The sequence below is a fragment of the Psammomys obesus genome, unplaced genomic scaffold (genome assembly GCF_907164565.1).
Source record: "Psammomys obesus unplaced genomic scaffold, mPsaObe1.curated_primary_1811, whole genome shotgun sequence".
NCBI lineage: Eukaryota > Metazoa > Chordata > Mammalia > Rodentia > Muridae > Psammomys > Psammomys obesus.
In genome coordinates, this window is record NW_026596040.1 from 11,219,637 (window position 1) to 11,240,791 (window position 21,155).

At 37.1% G+C, this 21,155-nt stretch overlaps 1 protein-coding gene across 1 annotated transcript in view; it reads right to left on the reverse strand.

Moving 5' to 3' along the window:
- Nucleotides 1–21,155, reverse strand: part of Dtwd2 (DTW domain containing 2) — a 56,424-nt gene that overhangs the window by 12,095 nt on the left and 23,174 nt on the right. Inside the window, exons 2-4 of the mRNA XM_055622932.1 lie at nucleotides 18,662–18,752; nucleotides 14,669–14,763; nucleotides 13,649–13,841 (exon numbers count right to left, since the gene is read on the reverse strand). Of these exons, the coding sequence (XP_055478907.1) occupies nucleotides 13,649–13,841; nucleotides 14,669–14,763; nucleotides 18,662–18,752 (379 nt within the window). The remainder of the gene's footprint in view (nucleotides 1–13,648; nucleotides 13,842–14,668; nucleotides 14,764–18,661; nucleotides 18,753–21,155) is intronic.

Below are 21,155 nucleotides of genomic sequence, written 5' to 3' on the forward strand. Positions count from 1 at the left end.
TGTTATGTTATGTTATGTTATGTTATGTTATGTTATGTTATGTTATGTTATGTTATGTTATGTTATGTTATGACATGACAGCACTGGGTTCTCAGTAAGAATTGCCAAGGCTTCCTAGCGTCTGTAGACACTGTGATAAAGGAAGTAACTGGACTAATGAGTACAGGTCCAAGAGGGACATACAAGATAATTTCTTGCCATCAGAAAGCAGTTTTGGAGCCACAAAGCTCAAGGTTCAGCACCAAAACGTACAACAGACAACAGCATCTGAGAGTTACCAGGTTATAGCAAAACAAAACAAAACAAAAACCTTGACCACTGATTTGAAAAGTGTTTATTTCATTAATAATGTCTCTAATTTCTCACTAAACTCAGTACGATTATTGGGATAAAACAGAAAAGGAGAAATGCAGTGAGAATTTTGGTGTCTTTAAAAACCCAGTTATGTTGCGTAAACATGTTTTTCTTTTAATCCCAGGTGTGGGATATGGCGCTGCCTCAGACTGTCCACAGCAGCAGACTATTTACCTCATGCAGGCTCTGGCAGGGGCGTGATTCTGCCAGCGGCGTGATTCTGCCAGCTGATGACAGTTTATTTCTAGGAACTCTAGAGAGGGTGTAAAAAGACCAGAGTCCCAAGAGAGAAGGCACAGCAGTTCCTCTGCTGGTTCCTCAAGTGATCATGAGAAATTGAAAATATCCTGTAGACAAAGACTGGACTTGCCCCTAGGTACTCAATGCCCCTAATCAGCACAAAGTAGTCTAAAAAGACCTTAATGACCCCTCTCCCCATTAACCTTCTGTCTCTCAGTAGAAGGCTACTGATTTTTTTTTTTTTTAGTTAATTTTGTATTTAGCTACATTGCTAAAATTGTTTATCAGCTGTAAACATTTACATGTGGAATGTTTATGGTCACTTATGTATACTATCATATAACCTGCAAAAAAAGATACTTTGATTTCTTTTCCGGTTTGTATCCCGTTGATCTTCCTCAGTTGTGTTATTGCTCTAGCTAAGGCTTCAGGAACTATACTGAAAAGGTATGGCTAGGCATGCTAGTGCATGCCTTTAATCCCAGCACACAGGAGGGGAAGACATGTGGATCACTCTGAGTTTGAAGACATCCAGGGCTACACAGATAAAACCCTGTCTGGAAAAACAACAACAACAACAAAAAAAAAAAAAAAATCATGAAGAGAGGACAACTTTGCCTTGTTCCTGATTATTGTGGAATTGCTTTGAGTTTCTCTCCACTTAAGCTGTTGTTGGCTACGGGCTTGCTGTAAACTACCTTTATTGTGTTTACCATAACAGGGTGTTAGATTTTGTCAAATGCCTTCTGTGCATCTAATGCGATGATCATTTCTTTTCTATCAGTTTGTTTATATTGTTCATTGGTTTTCGTATACTGAATCATACTTGAATCTCCAAAATGATGCATACTGGATCATGGTGGATGGTTTTTTTTGTTTTTTGGTTTTTTTGTGTGTGTGTTCTTAGATGCGGTTTGCAAGTTTTTTGGCTGGTTTGCTTATTTTTTCTCAAGACAGTGTTCTTCTTTGTATCCTCGACTGTTCTGGAACTCACTCTGAAGACCAGGCTGGTCTCAAACTTAGAGATCCACCTGCCTCTGCCTCCCAGAATGCTAAGATTAAAGTCATTTCCGCCCAGCTGGTTTACAAGTATTTTGTTGAGAATCTTTTCATTTATGTTCATAAGAGAAAGTGGTCTGTAATCCCCTTTTTTTTGTTGGGTCTTTATGTCGTTTGGGTATCAGGGTAACTATGAATGAATTGGGTCATGTTCTTTTTGTTTCTGTTTTATGAAATAATCTGAGAGGCATTGGCATTGAAAGTCTGTTAGAATTCTGAGCTGAAACCATCTGGCCTTGGGCTTTTCTTTGTATGGAAGACTTTTAATGACTACTTCTATTCACTAGGGATTATGGGTTTAAATTGTTTATCTGATCTTGATTTAACTTTGGTAAATGTATGTATCAAGAAAATTATCCATTTCTTTTAGATTTTTCAATTTGGTAGAGTATGGGTTTTTAATTATGTCCTTATGACTCTCTGGGTTTTCTTGGTGTCTTTTGCTTTGGTCCCCTTTTCATCTCTATTTTTGTTCATTTAAATATTCTCTCTGCCTTTTAGTTAATTTGATTAAGGGTTTGTCAATCTTATTGATTTTTCTTAAAGAACCAACTCTTTATTTCATTGATTCATTGTATTGCTTTTGTTTCTATTAATTTCAGCCCTGAGTTTATTTATTGCCATCTACTTCTTTTGGGTGCAATTTCTTCTTTTTTTCTAGAGCTTTCAGGTGTGCTGTTAGTTACTAGTGTGAGGTTTTGTTTTTGTTGTTGTTGTTTTACTTTTTATAGACACTTAGCATATTTAGCTTTTAGAACCGCCTTCATTATGTCTCATGAGTTTAGGTATGTTGTGTATTCATTTTCATTCATTTCTAGAAAGTCTTCAGCTTGTTATGTCTTGACCCATTTTTTTTAATTCAGTAGTGATTTTCATTTCTAGAAAGTCTTCAGCTTGTTATGTCTTGACCCATTGTTTCATTCAGTAGTTATTTAATTTTCATGAGTTTGTCAGATTTCTATCATTTCTGTTGTTGTTGATACCCAGCTCATTCTGTAGACCAGGCTGTCCTTGAACTCAGAAAACCATCTGCTGCTGTCTCCTTTAGTGCTCAGATTAAAGGTTTGTGCCAGTACTTCCCGGCTTGGTTTGTACTTTTTAATGCTCTTTTGCTTTTTAGCTTCTTATGAAATAAGTAAAAAAAAAAAAAAAAAAAAACTATAATTAGCATCCCAATTGGCTGTTCATGTGGTCATATTATTTTGTTTTCATTAAATTTATAATATTAAATTATTATGTAGCATCCTTCAGATAATTAATTTTGTTTCATAATCATATTTTCTACAGTCATTTAAATTACGCTTAAATTAATTTATTGTTCACTATTGAGTTAGTTGCTTCTGTGTTTCTGTCACAAAACACCTGGCCTAAACCAGGGTAAAGACTTATTCTGAGTCCTTGGCTGTCTGCTCCATTACTGTGGGCCTGTGACAGGGATGTAGAGAAGACTGGTTATTAAAAAATTACCTTTCAATTTATGTAATTTTTATTAGTAGCATGAAAATAGCATATATCAAGGTTCACCTAGGTGACTACAATTAAGAATTTTCTATAGTGATGTGTAATTCATAAAGAATATTATTTACACTTTGATTTGATACTCACTTCTGTGAATTGCTTTTAATTTTCTCACAAGAGTGTTACCAATGCTGTTTTGTGGTTGGCTCTGCCCCATTTTTCTTAACAATACCCGTGTTAGTGATACCTGTCCCATTTGCCTGTTACTGCCTGTGCAGAGAACACCTGAGACTGCTCAGAAACATGCACTGATAGAAAGCTTCCTTTAAGAGGGGAGTGGCACACTGTGCTCTAACTGCCAGTGCACACAGTGTGCTGTAGACACGCGCCAGTTTTACTCTGGGAATCCGACATTTGGCGTGTGTGAGGCGGAAGGCACCTGCATGCCTGGCCCCCAGCAGAACAGGGGACACTCCCTCTGAGGAGCTCCTCTTGCTCACACTGTCACAGCTCACTGCTGGAGTGTTGAACGGCATACCTTTAATATATCGCCGGTAGAGGTCTCTAGGAACCTCACGTGTGCTTTCCCTGGGACCAGGCCTCATGGGTCGTTTGTTGCTTTTGTTTTTACTTCTTTTGCTGTAATAATTCTTAGTCAAAAGTTTGACTCTGGGTAATTTTAGTGCTGGCAAGTCACTGAATTCTGGGTCTTGAATTGTGGGGACCCTTAGAACACTGGATAGCAGACTACACTGAAACTTTGTATCTCAAAGCATCAGCTATTTTCCAGTATCTCACAATCCAGTCACAGGTCAGCATGCTGTTGACAGAGCTCACACTGAGATTTTCATCAATCGGTCTTGACTATAGGGGCAGGTAGCTTCTGCAAACACCTGGCACACTGGCAGGTATAGCTGGAAGGTAGACTCAGACTGTTGGTTGGAACACATGTATATAGCTTTTACGATATTAGCATCCTAAATGCCAATTAAGTAATCAGATTACCCTGACTAGACAGATCAATTATATCCTGTACTGCCGGGGTCCAGCCCCGGGTGTGGACAGAGCCTGAAAAAGGATGGATGCAAGAGCAGCAAGAGAGGAACGAGTCAGAAACTGAGATCAGGAGGAGTTTTACATCCTCTCTGACTAGCAGTCTGTGTGCTAATTTATACAAAATTTATTAGGCAGGAATAGAGGCATGTTGTTCCAAAACATAGATCGTATCATTTTTGTCCCCAGACACGAGTTTTAACTTCCACTTGGTGATAAGTTTAGTCATTATTGATAAACCCTGACAGAGAGAATCGTCTTTTAAAATCAATTTCCTCATCAGTCCCATAACCCAACTTTTAACAATATAGCAGTTTCAAGGGCATATTTTCCCAAAGCATGACAGCTTGTTTTCAGGCCAATAGCGCTTGTAGTTTCAAGGGCACTAGAAAAAAAGAAAGTATCTAAGCCAGCATGGGCAGATGGTCATGTCCCAAGCAATATATCATCAACTTTTAAAAGAGTGCTAATTGTCATTAGGCCCCAGAAAAGTCTCTAAGCTGAAGTTGCTTCAGTTATTATCTAATATCTGCCATAATACAATGTTTATATTTTACATACTTATAAAATTTATTTATATATCTAATCTTGGTATTCTTTTCTTCCTTGGTCATATGACACCACAGTGGCCCTGTATGAGTTTAGTTTTTCTAAGAATGGGAGGTTTTAATATTTTATTCTTTTATCTTTAATCCATACCATTCTTTGTCCATCTGTAGTAGGAAGAGGCTTTTAATCTGATCTGCTGGCCAAGTTCTCTAGCCTACTGAATATTGTTTACCATTTTAAGTTTACTTTGTTCTGATTATTTTGTTCCTGAGTAAGTGTAGGGGCAGATGTGCCAAGAGTACCTTTGAGTCAGAACCTCATAAGGAGGTCTCTGGCATAATTATTTGAGTTACAACCTTCAGGGTATAAGGAAGATCTTAAAGCATGGCCAGATAAGGATATCTCCCTAAAAGTGGGAATAGTATTTCAGTCAGGACATTCCTGGGAAAGCAGAGAAGCAGCACTCCTGGAAGAAGGTATAAATGATTCATAACAAAATTTCCATCAATACAATATCCCAAGTTGTACAAATAATAAAGACCCCCAAGCATGGGACATGTAGATATCAAGGCCAAAAGAGTGGGAGATTGCACCACAACGATTGCATCACTAGGCTCAACTTTGCTGGATCTTTGTCAAGCAGCTGTGCTGGCTTTATGATTTCACTGTTCCCATTAGATAGTGCTGCCACTGGACTACTTTGTACTTTTATTATTAGGAAGAAAAACTGTAGTACTGAATTCCCCATATATATACATATGTATATGTATATACATATATATACATATATATACATATGTATATGTATATATATGGGGAATTCAGTACTACAGTTTTATATATATATATGTTATATGTAAGCTGATTATTATAAGTGAGAGCACAGTAAAGCCACTGCACTGGACTACTCCATGCATAGAAAGGAAGATTTACTGGGGAATCAAAATGTTTATTGGGGATATGGTGGGGATCAGAGAGAAGCAAAATGGTGGCAAAGCAAGCAGATTTTATGACAGTCAGCAGGGTTGGTCTTTGAGTTGATACAGGCTATTCAGATTGACCAGGAGAACCAGATGTCCTTGCCTGAGACAGTTTGAACATTGGGGGTAGGTAAGGGAGGCCAGTGGTTTTCCTGATAAAATAGAAACTCATCTTTATGCTTTTATTTACCCAATAACAGTCCTTCTGTTTACCAGGTCAGAACCCTTCCATTTAGGACATTGCCTTTTGGGGGCCATTTGGACCTAAAAGTAATTCTTTCATTTCATCCCCAACTATCTTTTCAAACCTTACGGAACATCTTTTCATTCTTTGAATGATTCTGTGTGCATGTTATTCATACCTTTATTTTCTTATTTATATAACATCCTCTTCTGTCTCTGGATTTCTAAGACAAGCAATGTTCTGATTGTATGTAATAATAATATAATGTAATAGACGTTATAGAGTGTCTATTCTTTTTTTTTATTCTCAACCTTTTTGTACTCATTTTTTTGTACTCATTTTTTATTTGGAAATGAAAGTCTTGCCAGCATGTAAAATGAAAAGCTAAGGTGAACCAGAAGTTTTATTTTCCAAAACTATGGAGGAAAGAATTCTATTTACTGAAAATATTACAGGTTCTATTCTATTCTATGACTAGAAATTAATTTACTTAATATAGAAACATTTCCAACGTGTTATCAGTAATATTTCTTGTTTACTCATTACTTTGTAGCTCCTGAGAGACCTTGTAGCCCTTCCCTCTATATAACATGGAGAATCTTCAAGTCTTATCTAGGAATAATTTAATCTTTTCATGTACATATTCATTCAGCGCTCCTATGTTAGTGTCTATTTGTTTATATTTAATACTTGTATTATATTTTAGTATTTATAATAAATGACAACTTTATGGAGGTATTACATGTTATAAAATAATTTTCCATAAATTTTTTAATAAAAATTTATGTCTAAATAAATATTAATAATGATTTCATGTCATTATGAACCGAAATTCAGAGTACTTAGCAAGCTTGAGAAAGGAAGAAAGGAATGAAAAGAGGAGTCTTCTGACTTCAAATCCCTCTGCTGCTCTTAATCTTTGCTAGGTACCTCTGGTTTTTAGGGATAGCTATGGGTCTCTCTCTGTCCAGACATTAAATTTGTTTTGCTTCTTTCTTTCTTTCCTTTCTTTTTCTTTTATTTTCTTCTTCTCCTTTCTTTCTTGTTTTGTTTCTTTCTTTCTTTCTCTTCATTTCTTCCTTTTGTTGTCATCTTACTTTGCATTGGTTGAGGCAGCAGGCTATAAGGTGAACCTGTGCTCCTTCCTTTGTAATACTCTGTCTAGATGAGCTAGTTTTAGCCCTGAGTTCTCAGTTCACATTCTGCTTACTGAACAGGACCTAGACTCTGCCTTAAGTCTCTAGTGTTTTAGGTTTTGCTTTAGACTTGGACCACTAGTACTCAAACCACTAGTTCCAAAAGTAGCACAATGGGCTGACTCCCTCTAACTCTTAACTGTCCTTGTCACTAGATAGAGTGATTTCTGGTTGACTATTGTTTGTAATTAAGACCTTGTAATAAGAAGTTTTGGGGGAGTTGTGGGGGGAGCTAGGAGGAGTGGAGGAAGAGAAAACTGTGATCTGGCTGATGTGTAAGAGAAGAGTCTGTTTTCAATTAAAAAGAAAATAATGTTGTAAAAGAAACTTTTATTCTCCTGTTTCAATTGTTGTCTCAGAGGCTTACTACCTCCTTCTACTGACCTAGGCCTAGTCCTGGAAGCTTCTAGCCTCCTTCCAATCTAACCTCGGCCTAAAATGTTTTCAGCCTCTGAGACTTACTGCTTAATAAGCTCACCCTTTCTTGTTCTTTCTGTGCCCATAGCTGGTTGGGTCAACTCAGCTGTTCTGGCTCAAACTCCTCTCCCAGCTAACTTACTCAATCTGGCTTTTCTCTCAGCCTCTGAATTGTTCTGCTTGGTCTCAAACTAATTCCAGCAATCTTTTCTAATCTTCTAGCTCCTTCTCATTTTCTGGCACATTCGTTCTTCAACTGAGTTCTCTCTCTCTGCAACCTATTACTGTCCCAGAAAAACTACCTCCTCTCCCCACCCCACCCCTTCTCTCTTTGCATTGCCCCTTAAATACCTTCCCTTTCCTCTCTGTTCTCATGAGAGTTGGACATATCCTATTCTGTCAAATCTTTCTCTCATTCATCACTTTTTATTTTTATTTATTTTTTATTTTTTGCCACTCAATTAGACATCACTTTCAACCATGGGTGCTTCCTTCTACAAACTAACCTTATCTTCCTTGTTTGGGATTAAAGGCATGTACCACCACACCTGGACCTAAGTTTTTCTTCACCTGAAATTTGCTCTATACCAGGCTGGCCTTGAACTCAGATCTGCTTGCCTCTGTCTCCTGGATTAAAGGCATGTTTGTATTCCAGCCAGATCACACAGACCTAAAAGGTCTTCTGATGTGATCTCTTGACAGAACAGCCATGTTCTGAACTAAAAATTCCCTGCATAAAGCACCTTTTCAGATTGAAAAAAAAAGTAGTAATTTTGGTCACCTTCTTTGGGTATAACCTGAATTTTACACATTCTTTTTCACATTAGTGTGTACTGACATTGAGATACTTAATTCATTCTCATTCTCATTCTCATTCTCTCTCTCTCTCTCTCTCTCTCTCTCTCTGTCTCCCCCTTCTTCCCTGCCTCCCTCTCTTTGGAAGTGGGACTGGTGATGAGACAGGGTTTCCCTGTGCAGCCTTGGCTGTCCTGGACTCGTTTTGTAAACCAGGCTGGCTTTGACCTCACAGAGATCCAGCTGCCTCTGCTTCCCCAAGCGCTGAGATTACAGGAGTGGGCCACTGAGCCTGGCTGTTAATGCTCTTTCCATTTATGTATGTCACTTCAATATGATAATCCTAAATTATTAATTAGCTATAGAATTGTTTGTACATAGTATGTTTTCATTCAGGTTTTCTGCACTATTCTTGTTTAAATGGCACTAATAATTCAGAATCTCTTTAAAGCAATACATTCTCAATCTTGAGTTTGAAGTAGTTAGGAGCTTCCATTCATTTCCAGAGATATAGTGAGTTAAGTGAGGATATGAATATTATTATCTAGAATGAAAGCACAGATTAAAATAAAGACAGACAGGGAGAAGGTTGGGGATTGATCTCAGTGGTAGCCTGGCAAGCACAAGGCCCTGTGTTCATTCCTCAGCTCTGAAAAAAGGAAGGGGAACAGGAGAGTATATAAGATTAGGCTTAGAGAAACTGAAGTGTCTAATGTGGAGGGGGGCTTATCCTGTAAAGGAGACCGAATGTGTAGCCTGATGGATAGAAGGGAAGCCAGGGGAGTCTGGTGTCCTGACAGCAGAGCAATAGACTTGCACCACAGTTGAACACTGCTGCTGGGTCAGTTAAGGTTAAGGACATAAGTGTCCATCAGTTTTAGTGACATGATAATTGCTGCAGTGCTACTTTTAGTAAGATAAGTTTTATTACAGTGCAGAGACGGAAACTAGACCTCCCGGCTTAAGGGGCAACTGGACACGAGCTATGAAAGGTTTAGTTAGAAGAGATCAAAAAATGATCAGGAATGTCTGATAGCATGATAGTATGTTTCTCAGACAGGAGAAAGAACAATGATGGTGCTTTGAACATTCTCAAGTCTTTTGAGTTACATGCTTTCATTTGTCTTGGGTGGACAAATACCTACAAGTGGACTCTGTCTTTTATCTAACTTTGTTCTTGGCCATTTTAAGTATAGTAGCCTGTACCGCATTGTTATATAATTCATCTTTGTGTCCCCTTATCATCAATGATGTCAAGCATCTTTTTGTGCTTTGTCATTTGAATTTCTTCAAGTGTCTATCCTTTCCTACTTGAAGAATTTCTATTATTGAAATGCAAGATTTTAAAATATAGCTACAAAGCCCTTGTCAGATTTATATATCACAAATATTTATTTCAATCTACACCTTGCTTTGCATTTATTAATGTTGGGTTTGAATAACAAGTTTTTTTATTTAATGAAGGCCAGTTTGCTCCATTTTTATGGTTTATATTATGACAATGTATTTTTATTAGCATTGAGCTAGATTATTTTGTGTTCTTGTTTTTATATAAAATTTGTAGACAGTGTGTGTGTACATACATGTTGTGTCACTGTGTGTATGTAGAGGTAAGAGGACAACTTATGAGAGTTGGTTTCTTCCCTCTACCATGTCCTGGGGTCCTGGGCATCGAACACAGGTTACTAGGCTTGGCAGCAAGTATCATTTATTGATTAGTAAACCATTATGTTAGTCTCATTTTGTTTGTTTATTAAATATTAGTGTCTTGATCTCATGTAACTTGTGAGTTGCAGTCATGTCTGAAAGGGTCTAGTAACGTGAGACGACTTGGTATTTGTTTTTAATCAATGACTGTAGCTGTAGAAAGTCATATTATTTTCTGGTGATGCTTAAGTCCCTAACTGTGTAAATTCTTTGGAGGAGTACATTATTCAGAAATGTTCTGCATAGCCACAATAAGAGTAGGTTGTGCAGAGCAGGGTACACACTGTAAACTTCCATGCAACAGCTGTCACTGTTGGCAAACTCATCCTAGAGAAGTGCTATATTAAATTGGTCCAGTGGACACAATTAATTCAGAAAAAGGAACTGCTTGCATGACAGGCATGCTTGGCATAGTGAAGCAGCTGGTCTGATTATGTACCTCAATTATAAGGCATGGTGGATAAAACTGTCTCTGCTTATGAAAAGATGAGGAGTGCATGCTATGAACAGATGGCTAAGAATACTTGACTTTCTAATACCTTGTCTCATTACTAGTAATTTTTAAAAGAATTGAGGTTTTCTTTGTATAATGTGAAAAATACCCTGCATATAAATGAAAGAAATTTAGATAAAACTGAATCAGGAGAAAGATGACATTAAAATGTATTTCACTGTTTTTAGAAGTTACTAATAATTTTTATTATTGGTTATAATTGCTATATAAACATGCAAGCAGCCTTTGTATTTCATAACTTTAATGCTTTTTATTGGAAAATACAATACTCTAAGACAGCTGCTTTTGTGGCCCATAAATTTCTTTTTCAGAACATACATACATACACACACACACACACACACACACACACACACACACACACACACACCCCTCTTCATATAAGAAATGCACAAATACAGCCCACATAAGCGATGACATTTCATGTACTTTTTATTGGCCCTTAGCTACTTTTTAGTATGCTATGATGATACTGAAGGTTCTTGCTAGGTATGTATGTTCCAAATCAACTTGAAAGTGACTCCTACTTTTCACATTTATTGAACCAAAAGCAAAGAGGTTATATTCTATAATTTATGGAAAAATTAAAAATTTACCATTTCCATTTTCTAAAGGTTTAGTCTGAATCTGTGAAATAAAATTAAACCATTTCATGTTTCATCACTGTTGTAGCATCTGTTTTAAAGTGATCGGTATTTCTGGCTAGACTGAAGGCAGTGAAGGAATGTTTATTCTTAAGTTCAAATTCAGATCCAAATGTATTTCAGAAATTCTAAATGATCAAGAATGAGTTGATGGAGTTATGTCACCCTTTTCATTTCTGATTTTGCTGATTTGGATAGATTCTCTCTGCTTTTTAGTTAGTTTGGCTAAGGGTTTGTCTATCTTGTTGATTTTCTCAAAGAACCAGCTTTTTGTTTCATTGATTCTCTGAATAGTTTTATTTGTTTCTAATTGATTGATTTCAGCCCTGAGTTTGATTATTTCCATCCGTCTGCTCCTCTTGGGTGTATCTGCTTCTTTTTTGTTTAGGGTTTTCAGCTGGGCCATTAAGTTGTTTGTATGTGTTGTTACAAATTTCTTCTTGAAGGCACTTAGTGCTATGAATTTTCCTCTGAGCACTGCTTTCAATGTGTCCCATAAGTTTGGGTATGTTGTGCCTTTATTTTCATTGGATTCTAGGAAGTCTTTAATTTCTTTCTTTACTTCTTCCTTGACCCAGCTATGAGTAGTAAGTTGTTCAGTTTCCACGTGCGTGCCGGCTTTTTGTTATTTCCGTTGTTGTTGAGGTCCAGCTTTAGTCCATGGTGGTGAGATAGAATACAATGGATTATTTCAATCTTCTTGTATCTGTTGAGGCTTGCTTTGTAGCCTTGCTAGGCCACAGGGGAGGACTTTGCAGCCAGTCCTGAAGAGACTGATAAACCAGTATCAGATGTAAGGGGAGGAGGTTCTCCCTTGGCAGTGGACTTGGAAAGGGGCAAGGAGGAGATGAGGATGGGAGGGTGGGATTGGGAGGGAAAGAGGGAGTGGGATACAGCAGGGATACAAAGTTAACAAACTGTAACTAATAGTAAAAAAATAAAAATTAAAAAAAAAGAATGAGTGTGTGTTAAGCTTTTAAGATGAACAGTTGGAGGATAGAAAGGAATACATTTAAATTTCATTAGCACCAAATGGAAGTCACGGCTCTTGGAGGAGAACCTATAACCATCACCTTGCTAAACCAGCACAATCCCTGATTACACTCCAGTACACTTGGTGTGTATTCTCACCACAAAGAAATAATAAGTGTTTGAGGAAATGTTCTCAGTAAAAAGAAACAATAAATACTTGAGGTAATGAACCCAACACACTAAATTGATCTTAAGCAATATATACATGCCCCAGAGAATTACAGGTACTCCATAATTTTATGTCAATTAAAATTACAACTGAAAAATTGATCAAGATAAAATTAGTGAAGTGAAAACAAAATGTAACAGTAATTATAAACAATACAAAAGCTTTAAAAGTAGAGAAACCTTGTGGGATGTAAAGAGAAAAACGTATGAGTCTGTGTCTGTATGTTTATAAATGGGTGTATGTCTGTGTATCTGTATGTGTGGATCTGAGTGTGTATTATTAGAAACAAGAACACATTCAAGACAAATTAACTGTTTAACAACTTTTACTACTGCTCACTTGAAGGACAGAATCCTTTAGAGAAATACAGAAAGAAAGACCAAATGTAACTAGAAAACTTAAAGTGTCCACAGAAGAGCTTGAAGGGATTTAAAAGCTACTTTTTTAAGTGACCAATGCTTCACCAATGCATTCCATCTCAATTTTATAGAGGATCTAATTCTAGGCTATAAAGAAATATTTCTTCAATTTACCCTGTGAAATTAGAACATCCTTAGTGTCCAAACTTGCCAGTAAAGCATATAAACCTGTGCATCACAGTTTATCACACAGAATACATGCTCCAGCCACACAAGGAACGTCAACAGTTGGGAATTTCACCCCAGGAATACAAACATGGCCCAATACTTCAAAACCCATGATTACAACAAATTATACCAAATCTGAAGAACAGAAGATAAGGGCAGTGGCCACCAAGCCTGACAACCTGAGTTCAATTCCCAGGCTGTACACACACATACATACATAAACACACACACATACTAAATGTTAAAAAAAGATATGAAAAATGAAGGATGAACCATATGATAATAATGGCTACCCCAAAAGAACTAAGTAACAAAGTATTTAAATATAATATCTCTTTTTTTTCCTCCAAGAAAGGCTTTCTCTGTATAGTCCTGGCTATCTTGGAACTCACTCTATAAACCAGGTGTACTCGAACTCAGAGATCCACCTACCTCTGCCTCCCAAGTGCTGGGATTAAAGGTGTGCTCTACCACTGTCTAGCTAAATATAATATTTCTTAACAAAATCATTTATATACATAAAGAGATGATACATTTAAAATTTTCTCTCTATATAAAGTATATATACTCACTTATAACACAAGCATATCCAAATGCATATACTTCATTACCACTTAATTCATATATTAAAGTATATTTTTTTCAACAAAAACCTAACTAGTATGTAATTAAGCAATTATACTTATTCTTTGTTAAAGTCGTTAGTTTACCTGTTTAGGAAGTTGGAACAAGGAATTCTTATAGAACATGTCCTTAGCCTGGCTCCATGTTCCATCAATGAGGATGATTGTGGAAGGATGAACAGGAGAATCCAATATAAATTCTTCCAAATTAGTAGCTTCAGCCCCTGGATATAATATTAATGTACCAGGGTCCCGGCAAATGGTTGCAAGGTCAACGTCTCTAAAACAATAATTTTTTAATTAATTTTTATTTTTTTATTAACCACAGGTTATTTACTTTGTATCCCAGGCGTAGTAGCCCCCTCCCTCATTCACTCCCAATCCCACCCTCTCTCCCTTATCTCCTCCCTGTCCCTTTCCAAGTCCACTGCTAGGGGAGGCCCTCCTCCCCTTCCATCTGACCCTAGCTTATCAGGTCTCTTCAGGACTGGATACAAAGTCCTCCTCTGTGGCCTAGAAAGGCTGCTCCTCCCTCGGGGGGTGGGGGAGAGGTAAAGGAGCCAGTCATTGAGTTCACATCAGAAATAGATCCTGTTCCCCTTACTAGGGAAACCCACTTGGATACTGAGCTACCATGGGCTACATCCGAGCAGGGGTTCTAGGTCATAACCAAACCTTTGGCAGAATGCAGGGAATCATACGATAAAAGGGAAAGTTAATATGACCGGGAGAGGACAGGAGCTCCACAAGGACAAAATATATCAGGGCACAATATGAGACTGTTTCTCCAACTAAAGCAATAATTTTTAAGATATCTTTATTAGGTGTAGGGAAAACAAAAATTTTACTATAGTAGTGAATGCCTAGGCAAAGCTCCCCTCTCACCATCTAACTAAATGGAGACACTAATTCAAAGGTCAATCAGAAGCCTTAGATTCTGAAAACTGGCATGCTGTCTCCCCAGCTTCAGTTCTTCCATTTTCCTCTTCATTATTTCCTGCCAAGGCTTTCCTAGCCAGTGGCTAGTGACATAATTTTTCACCCTCCCATAGAAATTTCTCTGTAGAAAAAAACTATCCCAGCTGCCCAGTCACTCAGTCCACTTACTGCTCCTCACTGAAGCGCCGGCCAATCTTTACTGTGAATTTGTCTGGGGGAAGGCATGCTGCTAGCAGAGGGACTGTGCGCAACACTTTGTTTTCCTTTAATGATAAAAATAAAGCATAAAGTTACTACCCACAAACACTTTAAAATGCTAGCTCATCAGGTACAAAGACCTGAGTGTCAATATCAGCATGGCAGAAAGAAAAGCTTTCCTGAGTAACATTTGCTTTCTAGCTTAATATATTTTCAAAAATTTTACTCAAGTTCAGAGGTTCAGAAGTGGTAATAATTCCCTAATTTATCAGTATTAAGTATAACACAAGTAAACTTTTAAACCTACTTAGATATATTTACAGGCTAATAGTTAGAATTATAGATTGTATAGAGAAAATACTTTATTCAAATACCCCTAAGGAAACCCATTATTATGTATAATTAATAAATCTTAATAATAAACTAAATAAATTATAAATGCATATAAATTTGTGTTAAACTGAGTAATTTATTCTGATAAGCTTTCCATTTCAAAGTAATTATATTTTGAACACATCAGCTTGCAGATGATAGGCTAGATCTCTATACCATAAGAATAGCAAAATGTTCAAAAGATAAGACAAAGGACATGTCAAAACAACAGAGCCACAAATCTAGAGACTGGCTAATGGACAAATGGAACAACTTAAGCAACAAAACAAATACAAGACCCTAAACCATAAAAGTCTCCTGTAAAATACTGAAACACTAAGCAGCTTTCTTTTTTTTTTAATTTTATTTTTCTCGTTAGTTACATTTTGTTAATTCTGTATCCCAGCTGTATCTCTCATTCCCTCCCCAATCCCACCCTCCCTCATCTCCTCCCTGCCCCTTTCCAAGTCCACTGATGGGGAGGACCTCCTCCCCTTTCATATGACTCCATTTTGTCAGGTATTTTCAGGACTGGCTGCAAAGTCCTCCTCTGTGGCCTAACAGTACTGCTCCTCCCTTGGGAGCAGTGGGGAGGTCAAAGAGCCAGTCATTGAATTCCTGTTAGAAATAGTCCTTGTTCCCCTTACTATGGGAAACCAATTGATTACTGAGCTATCACGGGTCACATCCGAGCAGAGGTTCTAGGTTTTATCCTCTCATGGTCTTTGGTTGAGTGTCCATGTCAGAAAAGACCCTGTGCCCAGATATGTTTGGTCCTTGTGGAGCTCCTATCCTTTCCACATCAAACTCCCCTTCTTTCATATGATTCCCTGCACTCTGCCGAGGGTTTGGTTATGAGTCTTGGTATCTACTTTGGAACACTGCTAGGTAAAGTCTTTCAGATGCTTTCTGCGGTAGACTCCTGTCATACGTTCAATGCATATCTCATTTGTCTTTCTAAATGAGGATTATCATCATACCCCGTGTCCGCTTTCTTGATTATCTTCTTTAGGTGTATAGATTTCATTATGTTTATCATATCTTTTAGGTCTATATAAGCGAGTATACTCCATGTTTGTCTTTCTCCTTCTGGGATACTTCACTCAGAATGATCTTTTCTAGATCCCACCATTTGTCTGCAAATTTCATGATTTCCTCTTTTTTGATTGCGAAGTAGTATTCCATTGTGTAAATGGAATACACAATGGAATACTAAGTAGCTTTCTTATACAATTGTAATTACCATTGAGAATACTGACCACCCCAGAAAGCCTACTTTCTCCCCCCCACCCCATGGAAGTGGGCTGCACTTTCAGGAGTCCAAACATCCAGCAAAATGCTTACCACCATGAGTAGTTTTGTTTTTTTTTTTTTTTCAGCATCCTAGCTTCTACTGCTAAAAACAATCTTTCTTGTCACAACTCTATCATTAGCCCTGCGGAGGAAGTCAGCCACTGTGCCTTAGGTGGAGCTAGGAAAATTTTCCAGTGTTTATAGAATGTTCCTCCCTCCATATCACTATAGAGACATTTGCTTTCCAAACTTCTGTCAAAGTAATATATGCCAAATTAAATCATCACAAAGATTTAAAATGCTGTAACTTCCCCAGGTCTACTCCCCAGTACCACTTTCAAGAAGAAATCACTTTAACCCTTAGCTTCTTCTTCTGAGAATTATTTCCATATTTCCTATAACGTCTGTTGCAATTTTGATTTTTCAATGTCATATATTATATATAAGCTACAAATGATGATGATCATCATAGCTAACATTAACATACACAATTCCAAGCATGACATATAGATATAATATCCATTTACTTTCAACAACAAACCAGTAAAGAAATGAAATTTTTATTATGTTCACCTTACCAATGAGGAGACTGAAGCCCAGAGAGACTATTAACTTGTACGGGGTTATGGACTATACATAGCTATCAGCATCTGAAGCTCAGGCAATCTTGCCATAGAACCATGACTCTTAACTTTGCACGCACAGCCTCTCATAACAAGTTAACATTCTGAATGCTCACTTTGAAGCTCACCCTCACATCTGATAACGGTTTTAGCTAAATCAATGAACAGTGTTTCTATCATTATAGCTACATATACACAGTTCACGAGGCTATGTATCTTAGCATAACACTTCTTCCTTGTAAAGATTTTTTTTCTTATTTTTGCAGTAACTTCTTGTTTTTAAGCACTTTTTACATTTATGTACCTATTCTTGAAATGTTCATTACATCACTCCCATGCAATCCTCTCTCCCGTATCTCTTTCCCCAAATCTCCCCCCTGGAACCCATCCAAATGGTTTCAATCTCATTTTTATGGGAGACCCATGAAATTGTCAAATCTGTTTAGGCAACGTAGTGTGCTAAAGCTACACACAAGCAGCCTAGTATTAGTGAACTAGTTGAAGACCAGAATGTTCCTCAACTGATTGGGAAAATCCATTGGATGTACTTGTCTATCCATATGATACATTTAGATGTGGACACATCATCTAAACTAAGGATTGTGTGTGTGTGTGTGTGTGTGTGTGTGTGTGTGTGTGTGTGTGTGTGTGTGTGTTTACAGCTGTAAAAATTGTTCAAAATATAAAAACCATAACAAATCAACTTTTAAAACTACACTTTGAAGGTTATCTTATACTTTAGAAAAAAATGGAGAAGTACTATATTTGTACCAAAATTCAGGTTTTAACCCTCTATGACCAGTGAGCTATTGTTTTCTATAAATATAATTTGTACAATATTACAATCTTAACTGAAGTAAGATAATCCTGTGGCAAAGGAGCCAGAGTCACAAGAGCCTGCTGTCAACTTACCAACAAACAACTTACAACAAAGAAACGGTATTTATCATTCAGAAAACAAAAAGGCTGATTTATTTTTCATCTTTGTTATATATTTGTTATATATAGACTGTAAGATTTAAAATAATAATAATTACTATTATTATTTCTTTATTAAAGCCTGCTTGGACATAAGAGGTTCTGAGTTCTAAATGCTAAAAGATTTCTCACTTGGGTTAACACTTAATCCATTTACAGCATTCATACTAGTTTCACACTGACTAACTTATCATTGTCTATGATTTCCTTACATCCCCTCATCACAAATCAAAACTTACAACTGTACACACACACTGGCACATGTCTAATTCTACACAGAGAAGAGTGTTAATTAAAAAGTTTCACAGATGGCACAGTACAAAGTAAATGTGTTTGTTGCAGCCACCTAACACAAAGAAATTTTACTTCCATATCCATCTTGTAAGAGAAAAATGCCAAAGTCAGGATCTACTCTATCAAGAAAAGACTACAAACAAAGCTTTAAAAGCAGTAATTTTTCTGAGCTCCTCATTCAAAAAAATTATATCTATAAAATACAATTTTATACAAATCTTCTGGAATTCTAAATCTCTACCCTACAGGAGCAGAATTGTATGAAACACTGTCTCAAGCATGTGGCTGCCAACTATCATCTACTAGATAACTCTATCATTAATAAGGGCTTTTTTAAAACACTATCGAGTGTGTTTACATCCGTGCTTCCACCTGCAGACTACATGTACAAACTTTAACTCACCTCTGCTGGATGCTGAATTATGTACAAGTGGGTGGAGATCTGGAGCGGATGCACTGGTAGATATGGACACAAGCACACTTTCCGGGGCCGGCTAAAAGTGTAAAAAAGAAAAGGAAAGAGCAAACAGAATCAATGGAGTTCTAAAATGTAATATAACATCCTCCTAAAATGTCAACATTATGTCATTTTTTATAACTAAAGAGGTTTGCTAACGCTACATACTTTCAAAATGAAACATCATTAATGAATTGAATAAGATGTATTAGACATGAAAATTATGAAAGAGATTTAAGTAAATTATTTCCCATCCACTGACATTCTGAGCTTGGCAGTACACTACAATTCAGTGGTTCAACATTTGTTTAGCTTACAAGACACAGATTTGATCCACCACAAGACAAATTTAGTTGGTTAGTATTAAAGAACTTCTATAAACATTAGTTGCTTTTCGTGGAAAATAGTTACTAGGTCATCAGGGCCTTTTCAGTCATGAAGCAATACTTCTTTTCATTTAACATCAAGAACAGAACTCATGACCAAGAAGAAGAAGGAGAAAAAGGAGGAAGGAGGAGGAAAAGGAGGAGGGACGTAAAAGGAGGAAGAGAAAAGAAAAGGAGGAGGAAGAAGAGAAGAAAAAGAAAAGAAGCCTGGGCCCAGAGGCATGGGGGAAAAAAAAGTTTTAGGTCCTAAAAGCACAGGAAATAAATTTCCTGGAGAGGAAAGATAAAGAAACCTAGGAAGGCTACTTGTCTATAACAAAAAATAAAAATAAACAAGGAAACCTATACTCTTAGCAGGTGAGAAAATAAAAAAACAATAATCCAGCCAAGCAAAGAAAGAAAAGAAACACCAAACAAACTACAGGACTGAATAAACATCTCTCAGTAACAACTTCACATGTAAATGGATTCAACTCACTAGTAAAGAAACCTGGACTAGCTGCCTGTATTAAAAGACTAGGATTAAAAACAGTATCAAGAGAACAAAAGCCAAAAACATGGCTGATATCTGGTAAAAGAAGACCCAAACCAAAATTAGCCAGAAGAGTTAAGGTCACCACATATTAATAAAGGAAGTAATTAGTTAAGCAGATAAAGCAACTGTAAATACATACACACTAAACATTGAGAGTCACAATTTCATTCCTCACAGAACTAGAACAAAAAAAAAAAAAACACAAAACTCAAATAACCACAGTAGTCTTTTAGATTTATGTTCTTTTTTAATTAAATTTCTATTTTTTATATTAATTACAGTTTATTCACTTTGTATCCCAGCTGTAGCCCCCATCCTCATTCCCTCCAAATCCCACCCTTCCTCTCTCATCTCCTCCCATACCCCTCTCCAAGTCCATAGATAGGGAGGTCCTCCTCCCCTTCCATCTGACTCTAGCTGACATGAAGTCAGTGGCTGGCTTGTTGACTGCCTCCCCCATGTATATATGTGATCCACACGGTGCCTGCTGAGGCCAGAGGAGAACGTTGGATCATCTGGAACTGGAATTGCGGACAGTTTTCATTCCTCATGTGGGTTCTGGGAATTGAACCTGGGTCCTCCACAAGAACAAGTGCTAGTAAATGCTGAGCCATCTCTTTAGTCCCAACCACAGAAGTCTTAAACAGAAAAGACAATACCAAAGGTATCAAAATCCCAGGCCTCAAACTATATTAGAAAGCCACAGTAACATTACCAGCATTTCAGTGGCACAAAAACAGGCACAGATCAACAGAACAGAACAGAGAACCATACATAAACCCACACATCAATAGCCACTTAATCTTTACAAAGGAGTCTGACACATACATTAGGAAAAAAAAAAAAAAAAAAGACAGCCTCTTCAACAGAATAGAAGTTCTAGAGGAAAATATAAGCATATATAACGGCCCTCTGAAATGGACTCAAAAAACACAGGACACGACCCAAGAACTGACAACTGAGATTGCATAAAATTAAAAAGCTTCTTCACAGCAAAGAAAATGATGAGCAGAATGAAGAGTGGGAAAACTAAACACGGGACTGGGAATTAATATCTCAATATATAAAGAACTCCAAATTAAAAAAAAAAAACATCCAATAAGCAAAAGGACAGAATGAGGTGAATAAACAATTTTTTAAAGAAGAAATACAAAAGACCTAAAAAGACTTGAAGAGTGTTTACAGCCGTAATGGCATGTGACATCTGCTGTGTCAAGCAAATTCCCATCAGGATACCTACTATTTCAGGGCTGACCACTGTCTAATCTTACTCTACTGAAGAGTAATGTAGCTCAAGGTAAGAAATGCTTATACTAAACTACAGAGTGTGAGTAGACTGGCTGAAACAGCTATTGTAGCAACAATTCCTTCTACTCCTACTGTGTTAGTTAAACACCATGATCAAAAAGCAAGTGGGAGGAAAGGGTTTGTACAGCTTACATCTCCACATTGTTATTCATCTCCAAAGAGAGTCAGGAACTCAAACAGAGCAGGATCATGGAGCAGGAGCTGATGCAGA